This window comes from Acanthopagrus latus, chromosome 13 (genome assembly GCF_904848185.1).
Source record: "Acanthopagrus latus isolate v.2019 chromosome 13, fAcaLat1.1, whole genome shotgun sequence".
Taxonomy (NCBI): Eukaryota; Metazoa; Chordata; class Actinopteri; order Spariformes; family Sparidae; genus Acanthopagrus; species Acanthopagrus latus.
Genome location: NC_051051.1, coordinates 6,230,439 through 6,246,054, shown reverse-complemented (window position 1 = coordinate 6,246,054; position 15,616 = coordinate 6,230,439). Strand labels below are relative to the sequence as shown.

General features: G+C 40.3%; 1 protein-coding gene across 1 annotated transcript in view; it reads right to left on the bottom strand.

Moving 5' to 3' along the window:
* Positions 1–15,616, bottom strand: part of LOC119030951 (androgen receptor-like) — a 25,649-nt gene extending 10,033 nt beyond the window's left edge. The window contains exons 1-5 of the mRNA XM_037118947.1: positions 14,430–15,616; positions 8,956–9,107; positions 7,942–8,058; positions 1,641–1,919; positions 791–935 (exon numbers count right to left, since the gene is read on the bottom strand). Of these exons, the coding sequence (XP_036974842.1) occupies positions 791–935; positions 1,641–1,919; positions 7,942–8,058; positions 8,956–9,107; positions 14,430–15,616 (1,880 nt within the window). The remainder of the gene's footprint in view (positions 1–790; positions 936–1,640; positions 1,920–7,941; positions 8,059–8,955; positions 9,108–14,429) is intronic.

Genomic DNA, 15,616 nt, shown 5'->3' with positions numbered 1-15,616 from the left:
CCACTCAGAAGCTCGGGGTTTTTTTTTTTCTTTTTGCTCCTTCTTTACTTCCCTGCCCAGATCCATTCTGCCAGTTTCAAGATCTAGGCGCTGTATCAAGTTCTCTCCCCAGACAACTTAACCATTCACACCTGGGCTCACCTGGACTTAGAAACCCACATGAAGGCCAGTTTGACCGACCCCTCTAACCCCAACTCAGAGCTCACATGTGTCCTTAGCGAGAGTTTAAAAGCCTGCTCCAAACTCCTCCACATTAAAACACATCAGTTTTTAAACGAGTATCAATTGATTTATAGATCAACTTGTGCTGTCTACGTGCACAAATCTATACATTTGATCCAACCAGATCATCAATATCTCCCCCTAACTCTCAGACTGACCTCATCGCTGTTGATATCCGTCATGCGTGATACTGAGATCTGGATCAGTTTCGCTCAGCGGGGCTGTAAGGCTTCTGAACGGTGAATACTAAAATACTCCTCCCTTTAATGTCACCGTGACAAAAGAACATCTAAAGAGGAAAACTGAATGAACGTGGTCCTAAAAAGAAAAAGCCTGCAGCCATTCTGCTACCACACGATTAGGAAATTCTAGAGATGCCATTATGTTCGTGCGCGAGCAGAACAACAAAGAGAGAACGACGGAGAAAGAAACCGGAGTCTGTTTTATGTATGACGGCACCAGCTTACACACTTGGGGAGGTGGGTGATCTCTATCTATAATGAGGAGCACAGCATGTCATTTTATGTACACAACATTGTTGATTTCAGGAATTTGGAGCTGTACGTACTCATTGAACACAAGATCTGGAGCGAAGTACAGCATCCTGCCGTTGACGTTCTTATAGGACCTCCATCCGAGGCCGAACACCATCACCCCCATCCATGAATACTGGATGACAGTCATTTGGTCGTCCACATGGAGATTTCTAAAACCTAAAAAGGACAAAGATTTGGCAACACGGGATATCTTGTACCCAAACAACCACAAATTTCTTATGAAGAGTGATACTTGAGTTGCCCTCAGACTTCCTCACCTGACCCCTAAATCCACCCTTAACGTCTCTTAACTCGTGACCGTCTCAGTCCTGTTAACCAGCTGCCTCTGCCTGTAAGCTTACATACTAACATTTCACTATTAAAGTCACTAAATTGTTCCTGCCTGCCTGCTTGTGTACATTTGGTTCTTTTTCATTTCTGCCTCGAACACATCCTGTGACACGCAGACGTACCCTGCCAGCCACTTGGGTCTGTCTCCTACAATTTTGATGTAAATTGTTAAACTTTAATCCACAGTGGAAACTACTTACGTTGATGTAGCGAAGCAGGAATGTTAATTACTGAACAATGACAACCCATTACTAAAACCTAAAAGGTTATGAGTGGTTGCGTATTGTGTGTGATTATTATCGTCCATCCAGCTTTTTGTCAATCTTTTAATTATGGGGAGGAAACACGCAATTTTCTGTGAAAACTGAATCGTTTTCCTGTTTCAAGCCATCACTAGCTTTAGTCACGCTGGTTAGAACAATTACACTCATTTTCTCATTTTCTATTTTTCCTATCCAATCCGACGTTTGGATAAAATGTTACATGTGAGCTGGTTCATGGCACCGTGTCACAGGTTCCACAGCGTCTTACCTGGCAATCCTTTTGCCCATTTGACCACTTTCACCAGCTGTTTCTCCCCCAGCTCGTTGAGGCTGGTGAGCAGGGTGGCGGCCGAGTCCGGTTGGCCGTAGTCGTGTCCGGCGTACGCCACCTCGGGCTCAATGGACTCCAGGATGTTCAGGAAGACCACTTGGGAGTTGAAGCTCAGGCCCGTTTTAGGAGAGATATTGGGCATAACCTCCGCAGGCTCCTGAGGAGGATGATCCTCGTCCGGGTTCTTCTGTTGCCCAATCTTCTTCAGTTTACGTGCTACAAAGCAGGGCGAGAAATTAAGAATCACATATAATGTGATTTCTTGCACACTGAATTACTCACTATAGCAAAGAGAATAATAGGCTTAAAGTCAGATGTTTAATGCCGTTAGTTCAGGTTTAACACATCTGATTGATTTTGACTGACTGCATCGCTCTACACACTTGTGTCTGGAGTCTAGACGGACGTTCGGTCGTTGATTTTAAGAGCTTTTGCTGCTCGATTGGAGCCATTACAGCTAAACGCAGAATGAACAGAGGAGGATACCGAAGATTTCTTTTTTTGAAAAAAATGATCAAAACAAAGATAGAAATACATATGCGGAACAGATCTGTTGATTAAACATGAATGAAATTAATCCTCTGAGGTCATCACTGCGAAATAACACAATCTGATCATATGTGTGAACACTATGGGTAATTGTTTTGTCTGGTTAACATCAGGGGAAACTTATTCAACTCTGCAGTGCGAGTCAGAATACATGTAATTCCACTTTTCTAAATCATCCATCAGAAATGTCTCATACTGCAGCTATGAGTTTAAAGTAACCACTTAAATGGGACATATCAATTTTACCCAACAATACTCAGACTGATCTGCTAATATATTTGAATACACTGAATCATATTCCATTTGGAAGAAAACTCCCTGAACAGATGAGCCTCATCTGGTGGAAAGACCTGTGGTCATCATGTGTGAGAGCTTTGCTAGTGATGAATGTATAAATGATTTTTTTTTCTTTCTGTTATTACATTTTCTTTTTCCTCCTGAGGACATTTTGCAGAAAATACATTTGAATTACACAGCTCTTTAAATCATGCACATGCTCCAGATTTATATTATCTTATGCACTACAAGACATATGAGGATTAAGAGACAGCAAAATGGTGTAAACAACAAATACTGTGTGGTTAAGAAAAACGTCAGTTCAACAACAAAGCTGCAATTTCCTTTTCCACAAACACTGAAGTCCTGAGGCAGCTGCTCCATACGACAACCTGCATTTACAAACTAAATTGGAGCAGGTCTTCGACTCGGTGGAGTCGACTGATGTACAGTACGTAGCAATGCCCTCTGAGTGGATTAATTATATTCTGCTGAACAGCTGCTGGATCCTAGACAATCAACATTAAATCCGCCAAACCGTTCACCGCACTCAATGACTGATTTATTTTCTCGTGTGCAAGAACTACAAACAACTGAGCTTCATCGCTGCCTGTCGTTTGAGACTGACAGCTGCGGTGGAGAGTAAGTGACGGGCAAATACAGGTGGGGGACTGTGTGCAGAGTGCATCAGAGAACAGACACTTCTGTTGTTCAGCTTAAATCTGTTATAGAGACAAACAGGACAAGATGTTTGCAGTGTCATGTGTAATGTGTGTAATGTAATTAGTTCGACAATTAATCTTTCACCTTGACACTGACAACTCTTTATAATGACCATCCTTATTAGATGGTAAGTGTAGTTAGTTCAACTTCAAGTAAACAGATATTTCACTGTGAACAAATAATCTTTATAAACCATTAATCAAGCAATTGTTTGAATGTCTGAAACACTTTAAATGGTTAATAAACACTGCGTAGCTCATCTATAAACTTATTTGAGCGGACAATATGAACAGGCTTGTGGAGTGACGGAGTACATGTAACAAGATTATATATCAGGATACAAAGAAGAAAGGTAAAAATCTGTATTCTGTTAAATTTATAGAAGAAAAATGTCAGATGGTGACACACTAGTCCGTAACCAAGCACACGGTCTCGAGTGAAACAGAAGACACAAATCTGTAAAAGTCATCCTTTTTTATATTTCTTGTTTATTTGTGTATGTTGAGGATTGAGCAACTCCAAAAAGCAATGTGAAAGTGCTCAAGTTACATAATATTGTGATACCTGCAATACGTCACCGATATTTTTAAAGTAACCAAAGTTGCGACTGAGGTTCATGAATATTTTCAATTGTTGTCAAAACATTGTTTTTGTTAACAGCAAAACAATCATTAACTCAAGTTTAACTGTAGATTTACCATTTATTAATCATGGTTATTACAAAGTGTCACGAAAAAAGGCACCAAATCAAAATATGAGGAGACGCATTATTATTATTTCTTTAATCCCTTATTTCTCAGTGTTGACTGAACGGTTGATTGTCATGCGACCGCCTCCTGCAGCTTCTGTGTAGAGACGCCTCAATAAAAAGCTGCAGTCTGGCTTTTCATTTGGATAAATATTGAATTGCCAGTTATAGACACGACTTAAGTCTCTCGCTCGCAAAAGTAGGAGGGTAGAGAGCACACTGCAAATGACATCAAAAAGGATAATTTGCGAGTCTCATACTTGCAGGTGTGATCCAGAAACAATCACTCCATATAAAGATTGGTTAATTAAAAATTCCCTGGGATTCTCAGTTGTGACAGAGGCAGCAGTCTGATCTTTGCAGAGTGCAGAGTAAACAGGTTGTGTTGAGCTAACCTGAACAACACGGTGCATGTGCTGAAGCCAATGCAAACAGAAGGTTGACATCCACAAGATGAAGCTTAGCCTTTGTTACACAGATTCATCAGTGAGTCCACTGTCTGCGGAAAGTGTCGGTAACTGTTGGCTGACCACCACCTGCAGAAGCGTCATCAGCATCGCACATCATCTCCAGCTCAAACTGACTCCCAGTGGAGAGCAGACCGCCTATTACGAGCCCATTTTCAGTCAAATCACATTGCACGTGTAAAGATTTATTGGACATTTTCTGCTCAATGTAATCACGTTTTTTCCTCCATTTCCTTCTATGTGATCGCCCATCTCATCATCATTATAATCACCATCTTTATCGAACTATCTTTTCAGTCGGTTTAGCTTTTTTTCCTCCTTCCTCGAAAAGCCTTTTTTAGTAACACGTGCCTTCACAGATACCCACTTTGGTGTCCTGGTCTAAAAAGTCTCATAAAACCTTCCACAAACTCACCTATCACTTAAAAATAATCCCCATTACACTCTAGTTGTTATGTAGTTTAAGGGCAACTCCAACTTCACACATTAAAGTATGCTGACACGTCTTAGGGGAGTAATTATGCACATGTGTAAAAAAAAAAAAAAAAAAAGCTTTCTGTGGCTCCAGCTGCTCATAATCATAATAAATTACCTCATAAAATCCCAGTGCCAGTTCAGACACAGAGACATCACATGGGGGTCAATTCAATTCCTCTGGAGACACAAGTGGCTTTTATACTACTTTTTTTCCCCTCACACATAAGTGTAAAATTGGTGGAGCTACCCTTTAACCTGTCAATAGTGAAATAGCATTTTTGGACCAAAAACGGGACACTGTTCAACTCAATTGCATATCCTTGATTCAGGGCTTTTAACTCTTTGTGCCCATGGCTACACTTTGTTCCTCTAAACAGCAAACAAGCAGCTTAGATTCTGTTTTTCACCCATGATTGGATTATTAATAGATACGCTCATGCACTGTATGTGTTTTCATGTTAGAAATGATGTTATCAGAAGAAGAAGATTGAGATTTAATGAGATGTTTGCAAAACTGAGAGGAAGAGGGATTATAATAATTTACTTTTGGTTAGAAATAAAAACCCTAATATTGCCTTGTGACTGAAAGGTAATTACAATACTTTGTAAAAATACCTTCATCATATTACTCTTATTATTACTAAATCATTTCTAAAATACTTTACACAAACACTGAGTGTTATGTTATTGTTCAGCGTTAACACTCCGCTGTATAACTTAAACTTGCATAACTTAAAGGTCATTTATTAATAATCATTTCCACTGTTAGTAAATGTATTGCTGTTGAATAATTTATCGATCCCTTACAAAGTATTAGATACATCAGTTGTAACGTTATGATAAGCAACTGCTTAATTAATGGTTAATGAAGCATTTCATTGTTTGTTAACAGTGAAATAACAGTTAACTAAAGCTTAATGAACTGTTACTATAATAAACTATATCTTAACTATATCGATTTTAATAAACATGATTTGTTCGTATCATATAATGTTTAAAAATCTCTAAACTCTATTATTTCACATCATCAAGTCATTCTCAATGCATATTACTCTGTTAGTACCTCTGTGGTAGATTAGTGTATTTATACAGCATAATCTTATATCATAATGTTATAAATGAGCTTGTAATTCAGTTCAGTGGTTCACGGGGTCGTTAGCACTGATAAACTACCAGTCTGCATTAAGAGCAGGTAGGTAGAGTCGACTAGCTGCTTGTTCGGGGAGAAAAGACCTTTGGGCAGTCGAGAACACACCAAACTAGCTCAGGAGCACTTTAGAGTCAGATCCCCAAAACATCAGACACCAAAGGGGAGAAGTACTTTTAAGGACTGGTTGATGATGATGATGATGATGAATTAAAATGTTTGAAAAAAATAAGTGCTCATCCAAAAAACATCGACTGAACCGTGGCCGAGTCGAAAGCGTTGATGAAATTAACTTTCTGACTATATTCAAAGTATAAAACATTTTTTTTGAATAAGTAATATATTTAAACTGGCAAAGCAGTCCTACATCCTTGCGCTGCCTTTTCCCCCACTTTGAAGTTGGACATGAAAAAGCCATTTGTGTAAATCATTAAATCAAAGTTTAACTCCGGTGAAACGGCAGCTGAAGTGACTGTCGTGTGCCAGTCGGGTCAGAGACTCAATTTATTCCGGATGTTCGAAATTATGGGTTTTAATTCAGAAACTGTCAATGTTTTTTGTGTGTTGGGCTCAAAACTGTGATAAAAATAAAGTCCATAATTAAGTCTAAGAAGCCAAAGTGCAGGTGAGCAGTAAAGCTTCCTCCTTCAGGTTGCTGCAAGATGAAACTGCTATCATGGTTTAGCATCAGTGCCCTCCCTGCTCAGTTTTCTATTTGGGGATATAATTAACATTCCTGGAATAATATGGAATTCAAACTAAAATGAAATTTTCAACCAATTTTAATAAGTATGCTTTTCGGTCTTGAACAGATGGCAAACTCAACCCAGATTCAGAGTCTTCAGGATGTTCAAACTATGAGGAGGGACACAAATAAGCTATCTGATCTAAAGATACAAAGCTTACGACTTAACTGATATAACTGCCTATACATCTGCAATTGTGTAGTTCTTGTAATAAATCAATCAAAATTCAATTAGTAGAAACATTTCTATATCAGTACTTTAAGACTCTGACTTTAAAGAATTTCTTTTAGTAAAACATCTTGGGGATAATAAGACCAAACATCTAATTTTGTGGCTTCCACTTCCACACAGATTTTCTTGTGAAATGCTGCAAATGAATTACATGTCTGGGATGAGAACATACGTGAAAGGAAGCTCTTTTTAGCCATAACTAGAAAAGGTGTGCCTTTTTACTTACAATCACAGCATTAGATCACATTTTCCCTCCATGGGTTTGTCAGCGACTGGTGGCAAAAATTGCCAGCATGTCTGCGGCTTTAATTCACGTGTCTCATGTCAGCTTTGTGCTTCCAGCACAATTTTCACCGTTAACAGAATGAGAAAATGGAAGAGAGTGAAAATTGAACACAGGACTAAAATTAGTCTACTACATGTCAATCTTTACAGCCTAATATGACGAGCAGGTCTGGGTGACAGTAAGGAGAAGTGAATGGAATAGGTCTAAATTGCATGGCAGCTCAGTCAGGGGCTTGATTATCAGTAACATCCCCTATTGTGATGATGCTACAATTGGAGAGAGCCAGCTAAGATGTGCAGTGGAGAGAGAATAAAGTACTTGGTCCTGGGAAACCATTAATAGTTTCACTTTTCACTTTCTCAGTAGTGGGCTTTGTTCGCGCAGGATGCAGTGCACAGTGTTGATTATAGTCTGTACTGCAAAGATGTATGTGTTAAAATGCAAATTATTACAGCACTCATTCCTGTCTGCTGTGAAATGCAGCTGACGATAACAAGTATGACTAATAACGTCACAGGATAAACCGCGGCAATGAAATAATATAAACGATAATGGCTGTCTGTAAAAGCAGCAATTAATGCAGCCTACCTCCCAGAGTCATTCCAGCTTCGAAGCACTTCCTCAGCCGACAGGACGGACAGTTCTTTCTTCTTAGCTTATCAATAGTGCAGTCGTTTTTGCTTGCGCACAGGTATTTCTGTTTGCCTGGACGGACAGAGAAACCAGATGTTACAAATTCTAATACGAGCGTTATAATCTGATATTACATCATTATATCTCAGAGGAAAATGTTCGGATTTTACTTTTCTGCAAGCCGCAGGTTCATTCAAATTTGTATATGCCGTACGTATCAAATCAACATTTCTACGACACATGACATTTCACCTTACTGCCATGTTGGCATGTGAAGGGATCGTGGTGAGGTGAGACCACTGTTTGAGATGAGTTTTTAAACACGTCAGAATGAAACCACCAGATATTTTTGACAAGACGTTAAGAGACATCATGATCTCTCTTAACAAGTGTTTTGTGCCTGAATCCAACCAGATCGTCAGTGGTTTTGGATCAGCACCGCCCACTTTGGTCTGAGTTTGGTGTGCAGTGTGTTTAGAGTTGTGTTTTGTACCACTGATATGTTCACATCTGTCAAAGGTCACATACCAATCTGACATTTCTTCAAAATGTGGTGGCTCACTGTCACTTTGACATGTTTATGTCCCTGACTTTTTTAATATCAGGAGTGGAGGCGATGTCGGTGCAGCCACGGGTAAGAAGGAATTTTCCAACATTTGTCAGCATGACACAACTGGATATTTTTAAAAGGAGCCCTCGGGACAATTTCCAGCCATGCCATGTTTGTGGCTACTAAACCGGATATTTGAAGTCTTTTCCATCGCTCACCATTTTACGCTAAATCTACCCAGATCACAAGTAGAGCACTGTCACAAGATAAAATTGAAATCTGACGTCGAGCTCTGTGCTTTTTTTCGATAAAAGAGAGAGAAGGAACATCACTCTGATTTAAACAGGTTCAGCTGCTGAATAGTGGTTGCTGATGTACGCGGCACCAAACCCAGCACGGAGAGCCCCTTTAAGCTTTACCTTCTGCAGCTCTTTTGAAGAAAACTTTGCAGCTGCCACAGGTGAGCGCACCGTAATGGCAGCCAGATGCCTCGTCTGAACAGATCATGCACATCCTCTGAGCTGGAAAGAAGAACTCCATTGGGAACATGTGCTCGCTGCTGGCGTCGAACCTGCAGGTCAAAACAAGCGAAATAGGATTAATATAAACCATGACCGGCCACAGGATGAACATGTACGTACAGCTGGTCCTGTTTGGATCTCTTTAATATCATTAACATTTATTATTCGCTTTGACTTACCAACTGCTCACTGCTTTTGTTATTATTGTTTCTTAATCTCCCTGACGCTATTATGTCGTGAAACCAACAGCCTTGTTGTGATAATATAGCCTGACCTTGAACTAATTTACCTCCCAGTCCATAATGCTTTAGATTTCGTTTAATTCTTTCCAAATTTCCAAACTTTCGACTGATCATTCCCCTGAACTGTGCCAAGGCCTCTGGGTGAGTGATTCAGGGAGTGTGATGACTGAGGACTGTGTGGGAAAGATTTTGAGCGGCAACACCACAGCCAAGGGGTGACATGGTGGGCGCCTGGCTTTAGCCTTGAACACCGAGAGATTGGAAGAGGCTCAGACACAACGTCGCTTCAGTGACGTGCAACTTGGAAATCAAGGTTGAGTGTAAGAGAGACAAGGATGCAGAACGTCCACTGATTTATTCTAGGTGACAAATGACTTCAGGACAAAAGAATTCAGACGGATAAAAGCTTGAAATTACAAAATTCATCACAACTTGTTTCAATTCAGTCTCATCAAGATACAAGGTTGTTAAAACAATCATGATGTGATGGTTGTAAATTACAATTAGAGCAGGACAAACACATGGCTAGCAATAAAAAAAACCAAACTACAGTACAAACAAACAACAACAACAAGCAAACACAAGCAGGCACAGACAACACGTACGTTACAGAACAGCTCGGCAAAAGTGGACGCAAGAAAGGACGAGATAAGAGCAAAGCCAAGGTACGAGAAACAGGAACAACAATGAACAGAGGATTTAGTATTTCTTTAGACAAATGTTACCAAAACAATGGAAATCTTGACCGACTTCATTCACAACACTAATCACCCACGAAACCTGTAATTAGAGAATGAGATGAGATGGCAGTTTAAATAATGAGAGCTGAGGCGATAAATAATAACAGAATTCCTACGTGGTCTGAGATCCATCAACAGAAAAAAGTGAAAAAATAAATAATATGCATGTCAAGATGGGTGTGGCAACGCTTAGTAGACACAGATCAAAATGGAACCTGTTAATAATAATAATAATAATAATAATAATAATAATAATAATAATAATAATAATAATAATAAACACCCAATACAACAAATACAAAAGAATGTGCACATTAAAAGGCAAGTTTTTTTGGTTTTTTTTATCTCGTGCCTGATGAAAAATATTAACCATGATTGTGCAACACTTGCGACCATTTTTCTTTTGATATAAACTTCCTGCTGCAGCTTCTTTGAAGGCCTACATACTGTGTAGTGGATCAAGGCTGACACAAACCACAATAAATCTTGTTTTTTAAAAACAAAGATCACAGTCACAGTTTTGTATTTAATAACCTAATGTCTCTTTGGAAAGACCTGAAAGAACACATTGAAAACTTTGTATAAAAGGTTGTAGTGTTATCTTCTGACCTTTAATAAGAAAGATAAAAGTCATTTGTGGTTTGAGAAGATGGTTAAAGACGTATTTCGTTGCTGGAAAGATGGCTTTTGCATAAAAATCAAACATTTCTGGAATCGATGCTACATGACGAGAGAAACCAGAAAAAGGTGTACATTACCTTTCGCTATAAAGAAAAAGGGTAGAAAACATCCAACAACCAGTAGTAAGACTGTGCCTAGTTTTAAAGATGGATTGTTAATTCTAAATACACTAAGGAGCAAAGACGAATAAAAGACAGGTGAAATGAATAGGTGGGAAAAAAAACCAAGGCAGGAAGTGGAAAGTAAAATATCGTGCATGAAGATAAACTGTCCGACAATAATCGGTGGTCTCTGCGTGCAGGCACAACAGGAAGCTTTACTTTGTTCATTCACATATACTACCAAAACTGCAGTGATAAAAAAGTTGGTAAATATTAAACATATATGCTTATATTTAAGTGTTTCTCAGAAGGTGTTCTCTTAAAAATCAAGCTCCCGTTTGACAGACCAGATATTAGCAACAAGGTGAAAATAAAAATGTATTAAAGTGCCGTAATTAAACCTTTAAAATCAGACAGCGTGTTATTAGTTTCATCCCAGGTTGCTTAGCGCCAGAAAAAACAGTCTTTCAAGCGGGGTGTTTATGTGTTGATAATCAAAAGCTAACCAGTCCTGTGACCTGGAAGTCTCTGGATTTACAGGCGTTGCAGGGATGAAAGATCCTTATTTAAAGCCTTCTGTGGGGTGGACGGCTTCAAGTGTCCACATCCGTGAATTTCTACTCCTGAGCTTTCTCAAAGGGGGCGGCGGGACGTCACTGCCGGGTACAAGACGGCACCAATAAATAAATAAATAAATAATAATAATAATAAAAAAAAAAAAGCATAAAGCATAAAGCCTTGCAAAGAGCGGTTTATTTGGCTGATTTGATTTTAATTAGTCTACCCAATTTTTCTCTGAAAACTGTTTGTGTGCGCTTGAGCCTTATTGTGAAATCTCTTTTCATTCATGGGTGATGTAACGCAGCTCCGGCTCTGCCAGAAGAAATGTGTGATGGCCAAAAACAAGCTCCAGACTGGGATTATGAATAATATCCGTATACTGTACGTGCAGCAATTTTACTGCCACTTGAGAATAAAAATCTAAAATTGATTAAAAAAAATTGGTTGTTTGTAAAAGTTAAATCCATCACTTCTATGTTTGACATTTTAAAAATAAAGAACAGTTTATGCCGCCAAGGTAATCATACAAAAAAGAAAAAAAAAAACAAACATTCCCTTAAAACTGACGTATCTGTCTAACCCCGTTTCTTTACAGGTACAAAGTGCAGGGAACTGCAAACAAATGGATGCCCAAGAAGCAGACAAAACAAAATTACATGATCACAGTTTAAATATCGCTTTGTAGTTTTGAAGAAATTCAAACTCAGAATAATATTTACAATATTGAGTCATATTGTTTCCACAAGTGAATAAACAATTTGTTCTTGGAGGAAAACAAGCCACCAGAACACTGTTTGAAACTAGAAAGGTGGCAGGGTCCGCCACGTGTAAACAAATTAAAACAGTAAGAAACAGCTTTGTCCTTTAAGGTCTGTTTGTTATTTCGGTTTATTCAGTCACGATAATGGAGAGAGTTTGTTTAAGCATTTGATGTCAGGCAATGAAAAAAAGATGTACAGTTCCACATCCTCAGCCAGCCGGAGCTGTGGCCACGAATTCTCTCAGTTAAAACCTGTTTCAGCAGCAGAAACAAAGAGGCAAAGCAACAGGTGCTCCCTCGTGGAAGAAGTATTCATCAGTGTGGTGACAGAAATAAAGTTCAGCAGAGGTCAGCTGGTTGCAAATGAGCAGCAGATCACTGCAGCTACGGCCCAGAGAGTGCATTTACAAATCAGCTGTGTTGTTCATTTATTTTGACTCAGTTTAGAAAAAAAAAAAAAAACCTGACTTACAATCATTAAGTGATCCTTTCTCAGCTATGAAATGCAACAATTATGACATTTACGCACTCATTCGGCATGAATTTGTCCTTGATGTCTCCCCCACCCATCGTGAATAACTGCGGTTATAATGATGAGCAGGTTAAAAGTCGAGGAACAAACTCAAAACCAAAAATACGATACAAATGGGACTCACTCAAACTCAGATTAGGTGAGGGCAAAAGTGTAGAGGCTTTTGCCTGAGTAAAATAATAATAATAATAATAATAATCAGGGGCAGAACATTATTCAGATGATTCAATAAAACCTCCCTTTCTGGAATACGCAGACTCAGGGTGTGAACGAGAGTCTACCCATCATGTAAACCAATGAACCTACATGAGCCCGCTCTGGAGACCTCTGACCAGATCAGCTCACTGCCAACGATCGAAATATTCCACAAAGACAAACAAAACCAAACTCTGGGTCCAGCAGACCGTGCTGCCATACGTCCATGTGTCTCTCTGGGACTTGGAGCAGTTCCTAGTTTTGTTTCATGGTGCTCACATGTAAGACCACCACCGACTACTGCTTCCATTTAAATTCATGGCCTTGATGTTTCAGGTTTAGTGATTTACTCAACAGATGAGGTTCTAAAAATGGTCTTGGTGCACTGAGTTTTTTTTTTTTTTGGCAGATAAATCTGGGTTAGTGTTAGTGCTCTCAATCATTTACCAGCTGTAGTGAAATATCACAGACAGAAAGGGCATGACGATGTCAGGACGACTGTCTGGAGCAAACATGATTCATTATGACTGATAGTAAATCGTGCAGACATTAAAAAAACAAGTTTTCAGTGACATCGAAGGACGCAACTAAAACGAGCCGACAAACATAAAATCGTCTCAGAACACTCAGCACGCACCTCGGCTTGAAATAGAAATATGAAAAGGTCGAACTTTACTTTGTTGTTACTCCATTTTGTGTAACCCATTTATGAAATCAAATCAGTGATGTTCTCTTACAGGAACAATTTGATTTATGCTTACAAGAAAAGCAGCGTGTAAGACAAAGAATACATTTCAGTGGCTTAAAAAAAAAAAAAGTCATTCAGTTTATTCTAAAACAGTTGTAGTCCTGAGAGTCGAACCAAACTTTACTCCAGGAAAAAATCTGGAAAGAAAAGCACTCTTGTGTTTTTGTTTAGAACTTCATGGATGGGATGTCTGACATGTCTCACAGATATGATTTATTAATACCAAGACTTTATACATATATAAAAAAAATCTTTATAAAGGTTTACCAGTAAATCTCCAATGTGGGACAACTCGCATGGTGTAAATATAAAATCTGAATAAGGCAGAAATAAGGGATCCAAAAAGGAATTTCATTTAAAAAGACTAGAAAAACACGACATCAGGTTCCCCCACACACACTGAACATGCTGAGGATGTTCTCAGTCACAAGCCTCAGTTGGATGTTTTACACATGAACAAGAAAATGTGAGGCACCTCAGTGTTTCTTTAGTCTTCTGACCTTTGGTTTCTGATGGAAATATACGAGCGCAGAATAAAAATGCACTGTGGCCATTTTTAAAAACATGGATATATCTTATTTAAAAAAGTGCATTAAAGTGTTAAGAAGTTAATTTTCAAAACAGCAGGATGGATGTTAAGATTTAACACACCTGTTCAACTCTGTTTTATTGTCTGGGGTCAGATTTAAGACTTGTAGCGTAAGTGTACAGTTTTTACTGTCAGAGCAGAGTCACCATTTTCTTCTATATAACTTTTCAAGGCACAAAATATATTTGATGGTTGTTTTAACAGTAGTATAAATTTAGTTTACCTGGGGTCATTATAGGGAACATCGAGCCACTCGCCCACTTCACTCTTCATGTAGCTGGAGTTGGGATATGGCGACCTCAGCATCCCGCCTGGGTACCACTGCTCCGGCCGCGCTGCGCTCCTCTCGTATGGATTACATAACGCGCTGTCGGCTCCTGCGCCGTGTGCGCTCACGCAGTGCCTCGGACCCCAACACTGGGAGTTGTACCTGTCATTAAAGTTGTGGTTACCGCCCCACAACGCTCCGCCAGATTCGGTGTCTTCGCATTTGATTTTCATGCTGAACTGCTCCGGCTGATAACCACTTGTTGTTGCGAAGCTGCTCTCCATGACTTCCATGAAGTCTCCCGCTTCGTCGGGGGGCTTGTAGAGCCGCCACGGTCTCTCTTGAGCCGGTGGGTCGAAGTGTGTCAGGCTGCCCGGCTGCGCGGATTGGGCGTACGGGCAGGAAGCTGCGCGCACTGGGTCCAGGTGAGCCGTCTCCTCTGGAGTGCTGTCCTCAGCCTTGCACATTGTGAAGTTCTGCTCGTCTACAGGTGTCCGAGCGGAGGTGAGGTGCTGCAGGTGCGCAGCGGTCTCTGAACTTTTAAACATTTCCATCAGCTGCTGCTGCTGCTGCTGCTGCTTGTGTCCGTGCAGCGGCCGCTCTTCTGCGCACTTGTAGCCGCTGACAGCAGCCTGGCCGCCGGGACAGCTCAGAGGCGCGTTTCCAACCCCGAACAAATACTCTCCTCGAACGTGGTCATTCGCTGCGCACTGGGGGAGAGCAGCGTCCATGTCGCTGGAGTCACTGCACTCCATGGCCAGTCCCAGAGACACGGACACAGCTTTGCACAGCTCCCTGGCTGTCTCTGAGATTGTGGCGCAGGCAGAAAAAGAGCGGTTGTCGCCCACACGGCAGTCAGCGTTGAACAACTCCTCCTGAGCAGCAGCAGCTGTTTGACAGCAGTGTTTTTCCATGCCACAGGCGAGCGGGATCATGTGTCCGAACCCGTAAGTGTTCGGGTCTGCGTTGTCGGCTCCTCTCATCCTGCCGGCACCGTTACCAGTTGGGTGTTTGGAGACACGGAGCGGACTTTCTTCGGTGTTTTGCGCCATGCTGCGAGCGCTCGCTGCGTCGCCTGTCTTTATTTTCTCACCCCGCGGCCAAACTTTGGTACAAGATAACTGTCGGCTGGTTTGGTTCAT